Source organism: Chlorocebus sabaeus, chromosome 19 (genome assembly GCF_047675955.1).
Source record: "Chlorocebus sabaeus isolate Y175 chromosome 19, mChlSab1.0.hap1, whole genome shotgun sequence".
NCBI lineage: Eukaryota > Metazoa > Chordata > Mammalia > Primates > Cercopithecidae > Chlorocebus > Chlorocebus sabaeus.
The window spans coordinates 3,810,076-3,831,855 of record NC_132922.1 but is presented as its reverse complement, the minus strand read 5'-3'; the positions used below and the strand labels follow the sequence as shown (position 1 = coordinate 3,831,855).

At 47.7% G+C, this 21,780-nt stretch overlaps 1 protein-coding gene across 2 annotated transcripts in view; it reads left to right on the top strand.

The window, feature by feature from the left end:
- The window catches only part of TBC1D22A (TBC1 domain family member 22A), a 428,246-nt gene that overhangs the window by 220,709 nt on the left and 185,757 nt on the right, over window positions 1-21,780 (top strand). For both annotated transcript variants that reach the window (XM_007976122.3, XM_073006581.1), the window contains exon 9: window positions 5,426-5,535. In XM_007976122.3, coding sequence (XP_007974313.1) covers window positions 5,426-5,535 — 110 coding nt within the window. The remainder of the gene's footprint in view (window positions 1-5,425; window positions 5,536-21,780) is intronic.

The following is a 21,780-nucleotide window of genomic DNA, read 5'->3' as shown; positions in this document are numbered from 1 at the left end:
ACGTGGTGACTGTGCAGCTATCCCCACCTTGTAACACTGCCCCTGAATGCCAGCAGCACCCCTCACCCTAGTCATTCTGACCCCCAAATGCCCTGAAGGTTTCTCAAAACATTCACAAGGTCAGTACCACCACCTGTGGGATCTTCTGCTCTAGGGGCAGTTATCTGAGGAGAAGACAGGCCTTATTTAAACTGTTCTAAAGGCTTAAACATTGTTTTTTTTCTATTGCAGAAATAACTGCTCATTGTGAAAACTCACATTCCCTTTTACTCTATGCCCTTCTGCAGAAAATAGTGCGAATTTGCCACCCCACTCCCCCCGCCTTGCAGGAGTGTTCAGACTTTCCTGTGTGTGGCATCCCTGGATGATGCTCCTCTGTGTAGGTTTATATAGATGCAGCGGTAGACTTTTCCATGTAAACAGAGCTGTTGATAAAGGTGGGCTTATTTTACAAATTGTTTTTTTTCCTTAATACTATAGCAGGGCAGCATTTTCAAAGAAGGTTAGTTAAATCATCCCCCAAAGCCTTTCTACAGTCTAAGAAGGCAAGTGAGATGGTTTTTAATTCAGCATCTGTTTTTATGTCCCATGACTTCACATTTTGTTGTGGTCCGCTTGGGCCTGCTCATCTTCTGCCCTGGGCTGTGGGAGAGCCTTTTCTGCTTCCTCCAGGTTCCCCTTGGGGTTAGCCTGTGCACTCGCCACCCCGCCACCTTGCGGGCTCTTTGGGGTCAGGACTCACACTTTTCTCAACGTGGTGTCCCCAGGGTATGGGGGACGGGGCTGCCCCTTGTATGGAGGTGTGGTGACTGATGAAGGAGAAGAAAAGGCCAAATGCAGTTCCAGAACACTGTTATACACGCTGGTGTTAATGTTTATAATTAAATGAGAAAAGTAAAAGATAGAATCATATTCAGATGTGGAAACACGTTGGTTTAAATTTCATTGTTTTTATGTGTTTGCAAAAATGTCACCTTCGAAAGTCCCTGCAGTGGTCCATCTCTGTCATGGCTCCCAGGCTGCCACGGTCCCTCCTGGCTGGGAGGAAGCTGAGGTTGTAGACATCTGCCCTCGCCCTCACCGCAGTCCAGGGGTGCCCTGTGAATTGCCCACCTACTGGCATCCAGCTACTTCGAGGCAGCTTGGGCATGGCTTCAGATTTCCCATGGCTCAGGTCTCTAAGCCCAGATCTCCCAAGGCCCTGGGGCCTGAGAGCACCCCTCACCCAACCCCCACCCCCAGGGCCACAGCCATAGCTGCCATGTCATTAGGCCCCGCCCTCCATTGATTGGCATCTGGTTCTGCTTCCCTCCTCTGCTTTCACCTGTGTGTTGATCATTTTTTTCCTTTGAATCTTGTTTCTTCCTTTGAACCCTGGAATTGCTTGGAATTACCGTGTCTGTGTTTTCCTTCCTCATTTGTGATCTTAGCTGAAAAATCTTTCTTTCCATTGGTGTCAGTGCTGTCATCTCTGCTGTCCTATGGAGTGACACGTTTTGGGAGGTAAATCCGTCCTCCTTGTTGTGGCTTGCCCGGCTGTGAACATCCCAGTGCTGGTCGATGCGGGCCCCAGCCACGAGGCTTCCCAGGTCGTGCCTCGTTCCAGTTTGCTCCCTTCTCGGTCTCCCTCCCTCCTTGCCCTATGGGTGGCAGCATGCCTGGTGGACAGTGTGTACCTTTGAGTGGGAAGTTCTTCGGTTAAAATCTGTCACGGCTGTTGGACATCTCAGAGTCTTGATTCAGAGACCATTGTCACCCCACAGTGGACTCTGTCTAGTCCTTGGACCAGGTGGTTTTGTAGATCAACATCTAACAGATGGAAGCCAGGGAAAACCTGATCTTGCCTGCAGTTCCGTCTGGGCCATACACCTGGGCCAGGGCTCCTCTGGGTGGTCGTGGACCTTCCCAGGCTGTCTCCCCAGGGGCCAGACATACCAGCCCGGGAGTATTTTCTGCAGCTTGTCCTGGTCCTGACCCTGCTGTCACAGCCTGGAGTCCAGAGTGTCCTGTGCCACTCTGTGTGCCTTTGCCAAGGTGGGGGATGCTTTCTGTGGCGGGGGATATTTATCTCATTCTAACAATAAGGGTAATTCCAATTCTCCTGGCGTGTAGAAGACAAATCGCCGCGGGGGCTCTCTGAGTTAAATGCCGTTACTTCATTACTTTGAAGAGTAACAAATGGCCCATTGTGAGAAATGACACCTAGAATAGGCCACTGACATTTCCTCAGATAAAATAACAAGCCAGCTAAACAGACCCAGAGAGCGAGGCCTGCCTGGCTCACACACCCCTGGCTCTGCGAATCAGAGCTGCAACGGCCCAGCTGCGTCTGTGCCCTCGGGGAGAGGCTGTCCTCGGTTCCCTGTTTACTCTTATTATCCCTGAGGAAATGTCTCCATCCTTGGAAGGCCCTTGAAAGAGGATATGTCGATGGGAAACCTCTCTGAGGAAGCCCGCTGATTATTGTTGCTGATTCAGTTCCCTGAGATGCAATAAAAATCAGACCTGCTCTAGGCCGGCAGGATGTTGAGTTGATTCTGCCCAGACTGTTTTCCCAGGGAGGAGGTGGGGCCCTGGGGAGACCACTTACACGCCTGTCTACGTGCTTGGCTTTTGCTGGCGTTCCTTCCAGTAGGAAAGGCGTTACAAGGGGACCGGACTTCGAGTCCAGGCAGGCCTCTCCTGCTCACTCCCACCATTGCCTCACAAAGCATACTGATCAGCGTGTGGAGGCCTAAGTTTCTGCATCTGTGGACCGGTGGAAATAGCACCTCCCACCTTGGGCTGCCGTGGGAAATTGGGAGACAGGGCCTTTCCCTGGGAGTCCCTGTGAGGGCTTCATCAGAGGGTGTGCTCACATCAACCCGGGCTCCTGGGCCAGCAGAGTTTTAAGGCCAGACACCTTGCCACTTGCTGGAGGGAGAGCCTGCAGCCCTGCAGGGGGCCGGTGGGTGGACAGAGCCACCAGGAGAGTGCCAGTGTCATGGACACACCTGCCTGGGAGGAGGGTCCGGGGACGGAGCCATGGTCAGCCAGCAGCACTTGTCATCCTAGCCCCACATTTGAGGAACGGGGGACTGGGACCTGCCTTCTGGGGTGAAAACACAGGCCGAGAGAGTGAGGGCCTGCGAGCGCCCAGTATGCTGTGGACGACAGTGTCCTTCGCACGCCGGGTCCCAGGAGGGACCCATCCATTTCTCCATGCCACTGGGTGACACTGACATGGATGTTTTCAATCTTTAAAGTCACTTGTTTTCCCCTTTAATTCAGGAGCATCTTGAGAGCGTCAAGTCTGTCACTCATGTCTGTGCCTGGTGCCTGGCGTATAGGGACGGATCCCACACAGGGGACCTGCTCTGTGTCCACGTTACCCTCAGTGGAGACAGCGCAGGGTCTACCAGCCGAGGCATGCAGAGACGCAGCGTGGCCTGGCCCTAGGGGGGGTGGCCTGACCGTAGGGGGTGCGGCTCTATCGTGAAGAGGAATGAGGCACTGACACAGGCTGCCATGTGGATGACTGGAGAACATCATGCTCAGTGAGAAGGAGCCGGTCGCAGAGGGCCGCAGAGCCTCATTCCAGCAGTGTGAAATGTCCAGCATAGGCAACTCCATAGAGACAGGCAGGTTCGTGGTTGCCAGACGCGGGGTGGGGAGTGGGGAGCGTCCGCTAAAGGGTCCAGAGTTTCTTTCTGTGGGGACGGAAAGGCTCTGGAACTAGTGGTGACGCTTGTGCAGCCTCGTGACCCTACTAAAGACCACTGCGTCTCACACGCTAAAGAGTGGATTTTATGGCAGTTGAATTATCTCTCAGTTTACAAAACCAGGACCCAATCAAAGCAATACCCATGGAGTGACTGAGGATCCACCGCCACCACCCCAGAGAGAGGAGTGATGCGCGAACTGGCTGGAATCCGCCCACCCTCTCGTGTTCCCACAGGCCCCGCCATGTTGGATGTGTCCGGGGCTGTCCCCTCCCTGTCCAGACCCTCGAGCGCTCAGCTGCTTGCTCCTGCTGGAGGGTCAGACACGGAGGCGCTCTTCCCCTTTTATCCTGCTGGTTCTGGGGTGAACCAAGAACCGCGGGAGGTGGCGTGTCACCTCGTCTCTTCCAGTCACACTTCAGTGTGAGTTAGCAATTGTGCAGAGCTTCAGTGTGAGTTAGCAATTGTGCAGAGCTTCAGTGTGAGTTAGCAATTGTGCAGAGCGTCAGTGTGAGTTAGCAATTGTGCAAGAGCTTCAGTGTGAGTTAGCCATTGTGCAGGGCCGCGGCTGGGAAGCAGCGCGATGGGATAGGACTGTACGCAACACGAATGTGAGGTGGGCCTCTGGGTCCTCGGGGAGCACTTAGGGACCTGGGTTCTGGGACCAGTAGGTGGCACTGCATCTAGCACCCTCCTCCCGGCGTGTACCAGGCTGCTCGGCATAGCCACGGTCCTGCCCCTCTTTACCCCACTGTTGTCAGAGCTCCAGGGTGGTGACGGCAGCGTGGTGACAGCTGAAATGAGCGCGCACGTTCACAGTGCGCAGAAGAGGGCCTGGCGCATCAGCAGCCCCCGGTCAACACCGGCATCGTTAACATCCCTATCATGATTGTGATGTTTATCTGCTTAAACCTTTCTAAATATATTCTGGGCTGAAATGTTTCTTTTCTTAAAGAACATTTTCCTTGCGAAGATGCCATGCGAATAAAACTAAAGTGAAAAAGAAAATTAAAAATAGGGTAGATAATTTTTAAAACATTTATGAGTATTTTGCTGGATGACAGCAGTTTTGTAAGGATCTAAAATTAGTTTGTTCAAATATCTGATACGCCATTTCAATTAGGCGTCTGTTTTGCATTTTAAAAACTTTTAGATTATGTTTTCTCATTCGGTTTTTTGTACTTTAAGACGGAAATTATTTAGAGCACCATTGTCCATTCTATCTGTGACGCACATCTGTGTTACGGCTTTCTGGGGTTTTCGATCCCAGCATAGAAGTATTTACCCAGTGTAGTTTGGGAAACTCTAACTTTGGAAAGAGGTTTTTAGAAGAATGATTGCCAAATGAATATGTAAATATATCAGAAGCAGAGTTTTCAAAATCTTCCGAAAAAACTTTCAGATCTGTTAGGATTAAGTAATGTATTCTATTTTCTCTCTTACTAGAATGTGAAATGCCTGAGAAGCAATAATTTATAATGTATTAATTATGTTAATTAATTGGAGAGGATTCAGAATATTAATTATCTGCAACTAATTAGGTGTTAAGATTGAGAAGCAGTAAGTGATGAGGTGGAAGGCTGCATGAGTCATTTAGCTAGACTGATGAGAGTGGGTGGGGGAGCTGGATGTGGGCTCAGCTCTCCTCCTCCGTGGGCCTCCTTGTGAGTAAAGGTCCTGTGTGGCTAAGTCTCCTTGTCTTTTGCATGCTCGGCGCCGCCCAGAGGCAGAGGAGGTGGACATGGTGGACGTCTCCGGCGTGCCTGCAGAGGTGCTGCGCAACATTGAAGCCGACACCTACTGGTGCATGAGCAAGCTGCTGGATGGCATTCAGGTGAGCGCCCACGCCCACAGGGACACAGCCCACGTCCACAGCCCCCGCGGTGAAGAGAGCTTGAGGCCTTGGGCTGCTCCTGAGTCTCAGCGTGGCCGAGCAGTCTCTCCTGAAGCCTCACTTTCCTACATCTGGAATAGCACAGACCCCTCCGGGTTGACGAAGTGTGAGACACAGTGCGTGTACCCCTCATTCTGGGCACGGTCACCGTGTCCTGCTGAGGGCCCGGCAGGAAGGGAGGTGCAGAGTCTCATCCCCTGCTGCCTGCAGACTGTAGCCACCACCACAAAATGGGGCACAAGCTCACGGTAGCTGCGTGCGTGTGGCTGGCTGTGTTAAGAGGGATCCCCCTTAAAGGGCCTCAGGTCGGGGGCCGCAGCTCCTGGTCTCTGACACCAGGCCGTGAGCCCTCGTCCTGAAGTATTGGTGGCGGGGGCTCCACGTGCGTGGGGCGCTACAGCCGTGCCTGCTCCCAGAGAGCAACACAAGCTGGTAGGAGTCCCCTGCACCACAGTAGGGACTCTGCGGGTCTCTGCAGAGACTAACTAGGGTTAGTGGCTGAGATTTTTGTAGAAAAGCCACAGGTCTCCCAGTGACAAGGCCGATCCTGTGGAATGGCGTAGGGGCAGAATTCCACACAGTGCCTGGGAAGGGCCTTGTTGGTAGGCGAGTCAGGAATGAGGACTGGAGCCAGCTGATACTACAGAGGAATGACTGAGGGGGATGGACAGGCCCTGGAGCGGGTGTGGGCGTCTTAGTTTATCTGAGGCTGGCACATCCTTTCTAGACACCTGCTTCCTATGAGGTGCTGTGCTCCACACCCGGGAAGAGTGGCCAGTAAGGGTGAGGCCTGCTCCAGAAGCTCACTGGGGGTGGAGGGTAGACGGGTAAGTATGGCATGAGGGGACAGAAGGCACTCGACCCCAAAGACCCAAAGGTGGGAAATAGTAGATTTCAGGGGACAGTGAATTTTGCTGACAGAGCAGGCAGGACTTGTCAGGCAGAGGAAGGTCAAAGGCCAGAGCACGGTTTGGGTCAATAATCGTTTTCTGAGGAACGAAATGCCAAGGCCATCACAGGTGTTCGCATGTAGGTGGCCCTCTGCTGAGAGCTGGGGCCTCCTGGGAGGTTCTGCATGTTCTACCAGCATCCTTGTTATCCCAGCTCAAAGGGGGGCCCTCATCTGAGAGAGACAGAGACAGGATTGTCACTTGTCATCTGCATTGCCTAGCAGGGCTTGACTTTTCCTGAGCCATTGCGGTAAAGGTTGTTCCTGATACCCCTAAGTGAAGAGGTCTCAGCTCATCTACTTGATTCGAAATCGTCAGAATATGGCTTTTATAGCCTGTGGTCTAAGGTTTAGACTCCAGGTTTAGTTTGAATATATTAGCTGAAAGGTTCTGTTAAGGAAAGATGTGTGGTTTTTGCTGTTACTTTTCATAATGTAGGAATGAAAAAGGAGAAAGTAGAACTCTGTCGTACGGTTGGAGAATGGAAACCTTGTATCTATTGGCTGGTCCAGACTCCTCCTGACTTACTTTGTTCCTTGTAAAGAAAAATGTGCCCACTAGAGACATATTTTGGCCCAAGCACCAATTTATCATTTCCCTTCCTTTGCTAATATTTTCATACATTTTATTCTTTCTCCTAGACCTTTCGGCTTTTTGCCCTCTTAGAAAAAGGATTGAATCATAATGTAAAACTTTATAAATTTCAAATGTCACTTCTCTGATGGTGAGTGATGGGACTTGTGCCATTTAAATACAAGATTATCTGGCCTCTATTTGTAAATAAAATCCGCTGTACAATGAAATCGATGCTGGCTTTTCATTTTTCACCTGAGATTTGTAGCCTGATGAAACGGTTTATTGGCAGGGCCGATGAGCGTAAGGGATCATGCTTTCCTGGCGCGTGTGTTTGTAGCACATCGCCGTCCCGTGGCAGCCGTTTATCTTTCTCTTACCTGCCACGACGGATTCCACGTGATCCTCCCAGGAGCAAGAGTTGGGGGATGTCAGTGCCCACCATCCAGGGGACTTGGCAGCTCAGCTGTGATTCCCATAGATAAGGCCACCCGAGCAGAGCTCCTCCTGGGGACTGGTCAGTATTTACAAACACTGCCGCTGTTTTAAGTTCAGAGAAGTATGAGGCCATGTACTCACTTAAAACCAAGGCAACATGCGGACTGGTGTGTCTGCTCCCGGAGGACCTGGCCGCTTCTGCCTCTTAGCTCCTTTCCCTACTCTTGGTCTTACTATCTCCATTTCATTCTTCCTGGAACTGCTGGAACCATCTTCCTCAAGCACCCTTTTCATCACATCATCACCCTGATTGAACCCCTTGGGGAAACTCTCTCTTGGTTTTCTGAAGTGCGCGCTCTCAGCCTGGCCTCCGCCAGTCGTTCCCAGCGCTCTTTCACGGGCGTGTTTATTCATCAGCTCTATGGCAGCCGTCCACGCCATTGCTGCAGAGGCTTTAGTGGAGCCGCTGAACCAGAACCATGTGCCAGGGGCTCTTCCTCACCAGGAAGAGGATCTTAAAGGGCCTCTAGCCCCACAGTTTCTGTGATTGGTGGGTAGTCACCATGGGAATGAATATGAGGAACTAACAGTGTCTCCACCGTGACAGTGCTTCTTGGCGTGGGCATTCCCAGGACAGTTTGGAGCTCGGTTATACCCAGCACACAAGGCTGAGACCAAGAGAGATGAGGCCCATTGCCCAGGTGACATGGCTTGTGTTAAAACCCACGTTGGCTGCTCTATGACCTTTCCTGGCTGAAATACATAGAAGTGAGTTCCATTTGCAGGGGAAGTTCTAGAGGGCAGAAACCACATCTTTTTTTTTTTTTTTACCTTTGGATGTCCTGAATAGTCATAACTATGTTTTTGACTCACCTTGGAGCCTCAATTTGAGATTCCATATTCTACTTGTTTTCAGTAATTCATCAACTTTGTCATTTTGGCCAGAATGGGTGAAGCACCTGCCCTCTCCAGGTGCTCAGAGAGGCGGAAGACTTTGGGGTGTGGGTCGGTATCACCCCTCTGTCCCCAGGAAGCTCAGAGCCTGGTGGGATGGAGCGGGGATAGAGGACAGCTGATGGAGGCGAGGGACAGAGTGCTGGGAGAGGAGGCTTTTAGCTCCCGGTAAGACGGCGAACTAGGAAAAAGAACAAACCACTCTTCTCCCAACAAATGCCTGGAGACGTTAGATGATTGGTCTGTTCTCGTGCTGCTTAAGGAAGTACCTGACACTGGGTAATTTATAGAGAAAGAGGTTTAATTGGCTCACAGTTCCACAAGCTGTACATAGCTGAGGAGGCTTCAGGAAACTTTCGATCATGGCAGAAGGTGAAGGGGAAGCCGGTGCGTCTTACATGGCCGGAGCAGGAGGGAGGGGTTGGGGGAGGCGCCACACACTTTTAAACAACCAGGTCTCCTGATGGCAGCGCTAGCGGGGATGGTGCTAACCCATTAGAAACTGCCCCCCCTCCCCACCGTGATCCGGTCACCTCCAGCCAGGCCCCGCCTCCAGCACGGGGAATTATAACTGAACATGAGATTTGGGTGGGGACACAGATCCAAACCGTATCAGCGATATTAAACAAAGATTGTTCAACACGCATTGTGGGTCTCCTTAAGAGCAGCAGCGAGGTCCTCCAGGAGTGAACAGCGCTGACTCCACTGGCTGACGCTAGTGAACTGGAGGGAATTGTCAGACCACCTCATGGCTAGGAGTGCAGGCTTTCCTGCCCTGGCAAGGTGCGATCACGGAAGCCAGTCCCGTGCAGGGAGATCAAGAGCTGCCCAGAGCAGAGACACGACCTCTGCCGTGGACATGCCCAGGCCTGTCAGGTGCCTTGGACTCTGCATTCCAAACATTATTAAGAGTTCGAAGAGCTTTTGTTTGTGTGGGGTTAATTCTCTTGATAACTGCCATCTTAGAAATTCAAATAGAGAAAATTAAAAATACTTAGTAATTTATTTAAAAACAACGATGAAAAACCCATCACGTATTATTATAAGTAATATTTTTATGGTAAATTGCATTTTTCAAAATAAAAATGTTTAGTGAGAAGAAAGGCATTGTTTTACATTTTTGCAAATCTCCTTAATGTGTAACTTCATAGAAGAATTCTCATATCTACTTCTACATTCAGTTTGTTGTGGTAGTTTTTGTTTTGGCTGAAGAATGTGAAAAAAATCCAGCATTATCTAGATACGTAGTTGGAAAAGGAAGTGTTTTTTTTTTTTTTTTTTTTTTGAGATGAAGTCTCGCTTTGTCACCCAGGCTTGAGGGCAGTGGTGCAGTCTCAGCTCACTGTAACCTCTGCCTCGCAGGTTCAAGCCATTCTCCTGCCTCAGCCTCCTGAGTAACTGGAATTACAGGCACACACCACCACACCCGGGTAATTTTTGTATTTTTGTTAGAGACAGGGTTTCACCATGTTGGCCAGACTGGTCTCAAACTCCTGACCTCGAGTGATCCGCCTGCCTCAGCCTCCCAAAGTGTTGGGATTACAGGTGTGAGCCACCACGCGTGGCCAGGAAATGTTTTAATAGCCTTTTCAGGTAATTTTGGATTCTTTTTTCATTAATACTATACTATTATTCAACAAATGGTAGTTTCTTTAAAAAGGTTAATTGCGATATGAAATCTGAAACCTGATCAGTGAATGTTTTATACTCAGTTACATTAAAGTTGATGGCCTGTGTTAGACTTCGATAGGATCTTTTACCCATATATTGGCTCTGTAGCATCATTCATTGATGATTTGGAAAATATTGGCTGACTGAGATGTGCAGATCTTTTAAATGTTGATACCTTTCGTCGTATGATCAAATTTGTTAGCATTATCAGTGGGATTTAGACCCACCATCTCATAAGAAACAGCTGTCAGGCCCAGGGTGGCGGCCAAAAGTCTTCCAAAATTCAGATTTTAATTTAAAACCTCAGATATTATCATTGGCAACAAACACAGTTCCTTGTTTCTTTTGAAGTGACGGGCCGACTTCATTCATTTTTGAGAAAATACCTTCCAGAGACCCACGTTTGAATAACTGGTTTGTCTGCTAGTCCTCCTTTCATGTAAACATGATGTTTCTTGAAGAAAGTGTTCGGTTCAGCTCACAACTGAAGCCCGCGCACCAAGTGTTCTCCTTGAAGCCTCTGTTTCTGGATTTGCCCCTCGGGCTTTCCGTGTTCTTCCCGCCTGTTGTTCAGGGCTGAGGCTGAACACAGTATTAACAGTAAGATGAGCGACCTTTCCCGCTGCATCCAGGGCATCCTTAAGCGAAACAGCCTTTCGTTTTCACACCGTGAACATGTGCTATTGGGAACACAGTGACGGTGAGTGTGGTGAGGGCACTGCCCTGCCTGCTGCCAGCATGCCCGCAGTTTTACCCACCGCTGCCTGTGTACTACCAGCACAAATGTCAGCACCGTGAGGAAGGTGAATCATGCCTTGGTGTTACTATGACAGCAGTTTCAATGTAACAGACCCCTTGAAAGGTCTGGTGACCCCCAGCAGTTGGCTGGCTACCCTCTGAGAACTTCTGCCCTGGAGGGATGATCTCCTGCCACAGGCCTGTGGCGTTCCCATGGGAAGAGGCGTCTGCAGATGACCTCACAGCAGACGAAGTACAAACGAAGCGGAGAAGGAGTGCGCCGGGAATAAATGTTAGCGATTACTCTCATTAGGAGGATTTGTACCCAGAGACCTGAGACACTAGAACAGCGATTTGAAAGGAACCAGACAATGTGTGACTTTGAAACATTAAGGAGAAAGAAACAGTTTTAAAATAAAGACTCTGAAGAAAGAACTCACAGATTTTTTTTTTTTTTGAGATGGAGTCCCGCTGTTGCCCAGGCTGGAGTGCAGTGCCGCGATCTCGGCTCACTGCAACCTCCACCTGCCAGGTTCAAGCGATTCTCCTGCCTCAGCCTCCTGAGTAGCTGGGACTACAGGCGCGCACCACCACGCCTGGCTGATTTTTGTATTTTTAGTAGAGACGGGGTTTCACCGTGTTGGCCAGGATGGTCTCAATCCCTTGACCTTGTGATTTGCCTGCCTCAGCCTCCCAAAGTGCTGGGATTACAGGTTTGAGCCACTGTGCCTGGCCAGAAGTCACAGATTTTAAAAGGAACCAAAGAGAACTTCTAGCAGTCAAAATCAGAGTCACTGAAATTTAAAACTCCTTAGACAAAAGAGAAGAGAGAGTTAGTTAGAACTGAATGTAGTGCTGAGAAAATTACCGCCTGGGCAACACAGAGAGAGACTGAAAATACAGCAGTAATATTAAGACGTGAAAGAATTTAAAAAATAGAACTAGAAAGAGAAAATGTACTGGAGGAAAGTCAATATTTGTAAAGCTATGGCTGGGATTTTTTCAGCATTGATGAGATGTTGTTACTAATAAACAAATCTCCGGAAAGATGAGTTGAAAGAAATTACCTATAGAGACATGAGAGTGAAGCCACTGAATAAGAAAGAGAAGAGAAAGTCTCATAGGAAAGAAGAAAGGCCAGAAAAAAGGAGAATAAGGTGTCTCATGTTCTGAAGAAAAATAGCTGTCCAGTCAGATTAGATTTAAAAACAGAATCCAGCTATTTGCTGCTTGCAAGACACCTAAACCACAAGAAGACAAGTAGAAAGGATATGCAACAGAAGAATATTAACCAAAGTAATAGTTGTGTAGCTCTGTAGCCCATATGTAGCTGTGTAATAGCCATGGAGGTATTAAATGAGATAGATTTTTAAGGCAAAAAACATTCCTAGAGACAAAGAGTATCACTGTCAGTGGATACGTTTACCAGGGAAGAGTTAATCTTGAATGCATGACCTTGACCCCATATTTCTGCACATGTACATAAGTATGATGGGAGAGGGGTGGTGGTTGTCAATGCCAGACACTGTCCTGAGTGCTTCGTTGTAATATTAGTTCATTTTCCCTCACAACAACCCATAAGGCACTTCCCATTTTGTGGCTAGTTAGTTGCAGCATTGGGATTTAGACCCACACAGTCCAGCACCAGCCTTCCTGTCTCTCAGTGATTCGTAGGTGATATGGTTAGGCTTTGTGCCGCCACCCAAATCTCACCTTGAATTGTAATCCCCGTAATCCCCCACGTGTCAAGGGAGAGACCAGGCGGAGCTGATTGGATCATGGGGTGGTCTCCCCCATGGTGTTCTCCCGATAGTGAGTGAGTTCTCATGAGATCTGAGGTTTTATAAGGGGTTCTTCCCCCACTTTGCTCGGTACTTCTCCTTCCTGCTGCCCTACAAAGAAGGTGCCTCTTCCTCTCTGTCTTCTACCATGATTCTACGTTTCCTGAGGCCTCTCCAGCCATGCTGAACTGTGAGTCAATTAAACCTCTTTTCTTTATGAGTTGCCCAGTCTCAGGCAGTTCTTTATAGCAGTATGAAAACGGACTAATACAGTAGATTGAGCAGGTAAGAATTAGCAAGATCTGGGAGGACGCGCACTGCACAGTTTGGCCAAATGGACATATCTAGACCCCCATATCCAGCACACAGAGAATATTCATTCTTTTCCAGCCTGCACAGAAAATCTGCAAGAACAGCAATGCCAGTTACCAGGAGCCAGGTAGACCAAGGTCTGGGTGGGGGATTAGCAGATTTAGAAGAGCGTTCTAGACTAAATTGAGACTCCATGGTGTGGGATCACTCAGAGTGCTTAGGGAGTAGGAGTGTGGGCTGGAGCTTGAGGCTGGGAAGGTGGGTTGATGTTTGACAGCTCTGGAAAGTGTCCTTGTGGTCCTCCCAGGGTCCTGAGGGCCCAGATACTCGGGCCTCATCACTCATCTCTGGTGGATCGATGCCCTTCCTGCTAGGTGTCTAAGAGACAGTCCTTTTCTTTTATTTGAGATAGAGTCCTGCTCTGTCGCCAGGCTGGAGTGCAGTGGCATGATCTTGGCTCACTGCAACCTCTGCCTCCCGGGTTCAAGCAGTTCTCCTGCCTCAGCCTGTCGGGTAGCTGGGACTACAGGCACACGCCACCATGCCCAGCTAATTTTTATATTTTTAGTAGAGACGTGGTTTCACCATGTTGGCCAGGATGGTCTTGATCTCTTGACCTCGTGATCCACCTTCCTCGACCTCCCAAAGTGCTGGGATTACAGACGTGAGCCACTACGCCCAGCCAAGAGACAGTCTTTTTACTCAGGGGCATTTGGTGTTGGGGGAAAAGGCAAAGCAGCTACATTTCCAGATGTGCTGGTCTTAGGGGAGATGCTCTGTCCAGCAAGTAATACCTGGAAACCCACTGCTGACCTCCTGGTCAGGTGAACAGCGAATCGAGGTCATTTGCACTGCCCTGAGGGACGTCTACGCTTGCAGTGGGATGTGGGCTGTATTTGGATGAAGGAGGGGAGTTTCACCTACGACCCAAACAGGAGCCTAAACTAGGTGGTGGCGGGACACATTGGCGGGCAGGTGCAAGAACACCAAGGCCAGCTGTAGACCTTGTTGGCCATGCGGAGCAAGTGCCCGATGTGGAGTGGTGGCAACGGTGGGGTGCCCTACTGCCTCATTAGGAATGTCTGGGGAGCTTTTCAGTGGTTACCACCACCGGGAGATGCCGCTGCATGGACAGTTCCGCCTGGGAAGAACCTTTGTGGCACCACAGTAAGAAGCATTGCATAGGAATGCTGCACTTGCAGTCACTGGATCTGGGCTCAACATTTTCCACCTGTGTGACCTTGTTACTGACTCCAGTTGGACGGTTTCATCTTGAGAGTGAATGAGGTTGTGAGAAAAGTCCTGTATTTTGTGGTACAGTAGGTGTCTTGGATCTGGCACGGCAGACCATCTGGTCAAGTTTCCACAGTGCAGGAGGGTGCCCAGGCTGGCTTGTGGGCAAATGGATGTGAGGTAGGGCAGGGGTGGGTTGCCCTCAAAGTGGGGTACTACTCAGGGCGGCAGTGATGACCTTGAACCTCCCATTTAAGCCTCATGGGGACTAATCCTCAATGTTGAGGACAGAATTTCTGTGCTGTCTTCCTCAGTTGTGTGGTAGCTTTGATTGTAAGTACTTTAAAAAAATTCAGATAAGGCCGGGCGCGGTGGCTCAAGCCTGTAATCCCAGCACTTTGGGAGGCCGAGACGGGCGGATCACGAGCTCAGGAGATCGAGACCATCCTGGCTAACACGGTGAAACCCCGTCTTTACTAAAAAAAAAATACAAAAAAGTAGCCAGGCGAGGTGGCGGGCGCCTGTAGTCCCAGCTACTCGGGAGGCTGAGGCAGGAGAATGACGTGAACCCGGGAGGCGGAGCTTGCAGTGAGCTGAGATCCGGCCACTGCACTCTAGCCTGGGCGACAGAGCGAGACTCGTCTCCAAAAAAAAAAAATTCAGATAAGTTTAATTTGGAGAAATAATTTCTTTCCATTCTTGTCTTTATTTTTCACGTTCTTTCCCAGCTGGGCTTTCTGCCCATTTGCCTGAGTTTCACTCTGTGTGTGTGCCGTTCTCTGGGTGATGTGAGGTGGGTGGGTGTGCACAGGTTGACCGTGTGTGGGTTTCCGGGGCTCTGGCTTTTCTGTAGTGACCTGGGGTGTGAGGTTGGAGGGAGGGTCCTTTGTGGTTCCCCAACCAGCTGACAGAGTAGCTGGTGCCAGAATGAGAGGACCAGGTTTTTTTGTTTGTTTTCTTTTTCTCTACCAAGTACATTGTGAGGGTTCCAGTCACTTAATTAAAAAAAATAATTTGGTGGGCTGTTTCTTTCAGTGGTTTCATGGATGTCCTTTTAATGCTATTTGGTATTAGTAGCTATGTTTTGGGGATAATTTTTAGTGTAGATCACAGAAATACACCTGGGCCGATTCCAACTGATGGAACCCTTCTTTAAGAAGGATTTGCTTTAACACAGCATGTTGGCTTCGGGGCCTGAAGATAACTGGCTTTGAGTGTGCGCTTTCTGGGCAGTGGAAGCTGCTGAACTAGTGCTGTTTCAGCCCCTCCCTCTCCCTGGGAGTTTAAACTGGGTATCCAGTGAGAAGTTCTGGGCTGGGCACGGTGGCTCTCGCCTGTAATCTCAGCACTTTGGGAGGTCGAGGCGGGTGGATCATTTGAGGCCAGGAGTTTGAGACCAGCCTGGCCAACATGGTAAAACCCTGTCTCTTTAAAAAATATAGACATTAGCCAGGCGTGGTGGCACGCACCTGTAATCCCAACTACTCAGGAGGCCGAGGCAGGAGAATTGCTTGAACCCAGGAGACAGAGGTTGCAGTGAGCCGAGATTGAGCCACTGCCCTCCAGCTGGGGTGACAGAGCCAGACTCCATCTCAAAAAAAATTCTATATATATATATATATACACACACACACATATATATATACACACACACACACATATATATATATACACACACACACACACATATATATATAAATAAAGTTCAGGCTGGATGAGGCCCTCTCAGGCTTTTAGGGGATTATTCTTGCACTTGTGCCAGTCTTTTCATTTCACTAACAGCACTCGCCCCAAGGTTGTCGGTTCGCTGTGACTTCTTGAATTACAGCTTCCATATTTGCCTACCCCGAAGTCATACTATTACTCTTAGATTCATTACTTAACAGGACGGCTTCTTTGAGTAGAAAAGAACCGTTGCCTTTTATAATTAGTCATTTACATTTCCTTTCCTTGGGGAAGAATTATTGAATTCTAAGAACTGGTCGCTGGCATGGAAGTGATAGGAATATTGGGGAAAGTGACTAAATTGTCTTGGAACTTGTCAGAGAAAAGGCCAGAAACGCAGTGGCATTGTGACTCATTTAGAGAAAGGTCAGGAAACAGCCAGGCCCGTGACTCGGGCTGGAGTGGACTCTGCCTGCCAGCAGGTATTGCCCTTCAGGTAGGGCTGGTGTGAGTTCACCACTGATGTTAACACCAGGGAGGTGACAGGGTAGCTGGGGGAAGCCCTATCCTGCACACCAAGCTGGGGAGACGTGCGGCCCCTTACAGTGCTTGTTCACAGATGGGGCCGGCCAAAGGCAGTTGAGGACTGCTCAGGAGCCTCTGCCATGAGCTCAGGCAGCTGGAACTTGGAATGGACTAAGCCTGGGGGATGTCATTATCTGAAAGAGAGTAACAAAGGAAGGACTGGTCTGATGCCCAGGAAGGTGGCAGAGAGAAAGTGCACTCCAACTGAGCTCTGATTTGGCATTTGTTGTGTACGTCAAGAAGCAGAGTCTTCACCTGGACAGGGCATTGGAGCGCTTGGTGGAGGCCTGGGGTAGGAGAATGAATGCATGGAGCGCCGAGTCCGTTTAGATGTGTCAAATCCACACCTGCCCCAGATGCCAGCTCAACTGTGCCCCTGTGGGGAAGAATCTTAGGTAGGTGATTTCAGAGTCCCAGTCAATAAAATTGAGGACTCCTGCCAAGATTTTAGAAAGGTTTATTAAACAGATAAGAATGTGTTAGTTACTGGGCTGTGACAGAAGGTTCATTAAGAATGAATCATTGAGCAGCAAGCAGTTTAAAAATGAAAATTAAAAAATTCAATTTACAATAGCATTGAAAACCATAAGAATCCATGGGGTTGCCTGAATGAATAGTAGATTCCTTTTGATTACTAAGTAGTATTCCACCACGTGAGTCCATCACAGTTTATCCGTCCTCCTGTTGGTGGCAGCCGAGGCTGTTTCTGGTCTTGGGCTCTTGTGAATAACATTTCTGGGAACATTCATGTCCACATCTTCTTCTAGACGCCTGTTAAATTCTGGCCGTACCCCGTCAGAATGCGATTTCTCCAACACTGCATCCCCCGCAGGGTCTTCAGTTATTCCAATTCCAATAGCAGTCCTTTGTCAAGATAGATCTTTTGAGCATGCTTTTGAGTCCTGTGACTTGTCAGTTCATTTCGTTAATGACGTCTTCTATGAGCCAACAGTTTCAACTTTGATAAAATCAATTTATCATTTTTTTTTCTTTTGTCGTAATAGTTTTCTGCGTCCCGCCTACCTCCACAATGCCAAGATTTATACCCATGTTATGACCGATAATTTTAGTTTTTAGTTTTAGGTCTACAACCTAGCTTGACTTAATTTCTGTATATGGTGTAAGGAAGATGTCAGGGTTCATTTTTTTTCCTCTACAAATATCCTGGTGAACACAATGCCATTTGTTGAAAACAGTTTTGTCCTATTTCACTTTTGCTGAAAATTAGATGATTGTATAGGTGTGTGTCTGTTTCTGGACACCCTGTTTTGTCCCATTGACCTACGAATGGATCTTAATCCGGTTCACACTGTCTTCATTACCGCAGATTTTCATGGTGTTGGGTAAGACCATCCTCTTTGTTCTTTTTAAAAATTCTTAAGTAATTTTGGTCCTTGGCATTTTTTTGTTTGTTTGTTTTTGTTTTTTTTTTTTGAGACGGAGTCTTGCTCTGTCGCCCAGGCTGGAGTGCAGTGGTGCGATCTCAGCTCACTGCAAGCTCCGCCTCCCGGGTTTACGCCGTTCTCCCGCCTCAGCCTCCCGAGTAGCTGGGACTACAGGCGCCCGCCCCCTCGCTCGGCTAGTTTTTTGTGTTTTTTAGTAGAGACGGGGTTTCACCGTGTTAGCCAGGATGGTCTCTATCTCCTGACCTCGTGATCCACCCGTCTTGGCCTCCCAAAGTGCTGGGATTACAGGCTTCAGCCACCGCGCCCGGCCGGTCCTTGGCATTTTTATATAAAGTTTGTTATTTGCCATTTCCTACCAAAAAAAAGTCTATTGAGATTTTGAATGAGAATATGTAGAATTTGTATGTCAGTTTCCCTCATATTGACAATGTTAACAAATATCGAGTCTTCTTATCTGTGAGCATAGTATATCTCTTAATTTATTTAGGTATTCTTTAATTTATCCTCACAAATATCTTGCAGTTTTTGGTGTAGGGTATTGCTCATACTTTGTTAAATTTATTTCTGAATATTTTGTTTTTTTCTGTTGTTACTTCAAATGGTATAGCTTTGTTGGTATTTTTTATTTTTGGATTTTTTACTATTGATTTGTAGTAAATCAGTTTGGGATTGATATACTAGGGGTGTATACAAATACAGCTGATTTTTGCAAACGGACAGTTTCCCAGGTGCTGCTGCCTAACAGATGACTCCCAAACCCCCTGACTGGAAGCAGCCGTGCCTTTGCGCTCTCGGGTTCTGTGGGTCAGGATCTCCGTCAGGGCCTGGTGTGGACGGCTCATTTGTGCACCATGTTGTCTGGAATCTCGGGTGGGGGCTGGAAGCATCTAGACTCCCGTTCATTTACGAGCCTGGCGCCCTGGGCCTGCGTGACTCTAAGGGTAGGACTTTGGGTTGGATCGCCCACTCCTGGCCTCTCCACGCGCTGATTGTCCTCATGGCATGGTGGCCTTGGGATAGTCAGACCTGTCGCTGGATGGTTCAAGGCTCCCGGTGAGACTCTGTCCGCAAACAAGGTGGAAGCTGCATTTTTCATGACTGAGCCTCGGAAGTCACACACCGTACTCAGAAGTCGTGCCCCCTGTACGCTTTTGGTGGAAGCAGTCACAAGCCTATTCTAATTCAAAGAGGGAGAAATTAGCCTCCATCTCTCGATGCCAAGGTGGCATAGTCCCCTCCTGAAAGAGCATGTGGGACGGGAGACAATGTGGCCACTTTTGGAAAATACCCTACTTGTTTCTAGTAATCTTGCTAGAGTTGCTTATTATTGCTAGGAGCTTGTTAGTAGATGCCTTAGGATTTTCTGTACACAATGATGTCATCAGCACATAAAGAGACTCTTCTTTCTTTGCAAGACAAATGGTTTTTGTAGGTATACCTTGGAGATAATGCATGTTTGATTCCAAACATGAATGGGTTCACCCACGATGAAGCACCTATCATAATAAAACTAGCCACACAAGTGTTTTGCTTTCTCAATGCATGTAAAAGTTATATTATACTTTAATTTATTAACATACAGTAGCATTGTGTCTAAAAAGCCTACATACCTGAATTCAAAACTACTTTATTGCTAAAAAATGCAAATGATCATCTGAGCCTTCAGCAAGTTGTAATCTTTTTCTCAGTGGGGGGGTCTTTTCTCGTATTGACAGCTGCAGACTGATCAGGGTGGTGGTTGCTGAAGTTGGGGTGGCTGTGGCAATTTGTTAAATTAAGACAACAATTTGAAGTTTGCCATGTCAACGGAGCCTTCTTTTCCTGAAAGAGTTCTCTGTAGCTGGCCGAGCTGTTTGATGGCATTTTATCCACAGTAGGACTTGTTTCAAAACCCCAGTCAGTTCTCTCAAACCCTGCCACTGCTTTATCAGCTAGGCTTGTGGAGTGTTCTAAATCCTTTGTTGTCATTTCAACAGTGTTCACAGCGTCTTCATCAGGAATAGCTTCCATCTCAAGAAATGGAAGTCCAATCTTGGAGTCCAGTCATTCTGGAAAACAAACAAACAAACAAAACACCACTTTTTTCCATCATTCATAAGAAGCATGTTCTCATCCATTCAAATTTTACTGTGAGATTGCAGTAATTCAGGCACATTTTCAGACTCTGTTTCTAATTCTGTTCTCTTTCTCTTTCCACCATGTGTGTAGTTACTTCCTCCACTGAAGTATTGAACCCCTCAAAGTCATCCACGAATGTTAGAATCAAGTTCAAACTTCCTGTTAATGTTGGTATTTTGACCTCTTCCCAAGAATCACAAATTTCTTAATGGCATCTAGAAAAGCAGGTCCTTTCCACAAGGTTTTCAATGGACTTTGCCCAGTTCATCAGAGGAATCACTGTCTATGGCAGCTATAGCCTTATCAAGTATATTTCTCAAATAATGACTTGAAAGTTGAAAGTACTCCTTGATCCATGGTCTGCAGAATGAATATTGCATCAGCAGGCACGAACACAACTTTCATCTTCCTGCACGTCTCCATCAGAGCTCTTGTGGGACCAGGTGCATTGTCCATGAGCGGGAATATTTTGAACAAAATCTTTCTTTCTGACCAGTAGGTCTCAACAGTGGGCTTAAAATACTTGGTAAACCCTGCTGTAAACAAATGTGCTGTCATCCAGGCTTTGCTGTTCCATTTATAGAGCATGCTTCTTAAGGGCCCTAGAGTTTCAGAATGGTAAATGAGCATTGGCTTTAACTTGAAGTCACCAGCTGCTTTAGTCCCTAACAAGAGAGTCAGCTGGTCCTTTGAAGCTTTCAAGTGAGGCACTGACTCCTCTGCTCTAGCAATGAAAGTCATAGATAGCGTCTTCTTCCAGGGAAATCTGTTGTTTAGAGTAGCCACCTTCATCAATTATCTTGACTAGATCTTCTGGAGAATGTGTTACAGCTTCTCCCTTGGCACCTGCTGCCTCACCGTGCACTTTTATGCGATGGAGATGGCCTCTTTCCTTAAACCTTATGAACCGACCTCTGTTAGCTTCCACCCTTTCTTCTGTAACTTCCTCACTTCTCTCAGCCTCCATAGAATTCAAGAGAGTTAGGGTCTTGCTCTGGACTAGGCTTTGGCTTAGGAGAATGTTGTAGCTGTTTCGATCTTCTATCCAGACCACTGAAACTTTGTCCACATCAGCAAGAAGCCGGTTTTGCCTTCTTAACATTCGTGTGTTCACTGGAGTAGCACTTTTAATTTCCTTCAAGAACTTTTCCTTTGCATTTCACAACCTGGCTGCTTGGCAGAAAAAAAAAAAAAAAAAAAAAGGCTTACCTTTTGGCTTGTCTCAGCTTTTTGCATGCCTTCCTCACCAAGCGTAATCTTTCTGGCTTTTGATTTAAAGTGAGAGAACGTCCAACTCTTTCTTTACTTAACCCATTATAGGGTTTTTACTTGGCCTAATATCAATATTGTTGTGTCTCAGAAAATAGGAAGGCCCGAGGAGAGAGAGAGAGATGGGGAACTGCTGGTCAGCGGGGCAGTTGGAACACATACAAAACGTTTATTGATTAAGTTTGCTGTCTTACATGACGTGGTTTGTGGTGCCTCAAAACAATTACGATAGTAACAGCGAAGATCACTCATCAGAGATCCCCATAAAAGATGTAATGATAATGAAAAAATTTGAAATATTAAGAGAATTGCCAAAATGTGAAACAGTCACTATATATGTGTGTGTGTGTATGTGTGTGTGTATATAATATATATATGTGTGTGTGTGTGTATATATATATGTATATATATATATGTGTGTGTGTATATATATATATATATATATTTTTTTTTTTTTGAGACAGGGCTTCACTCTGTTGCCCGGGCTGAAGT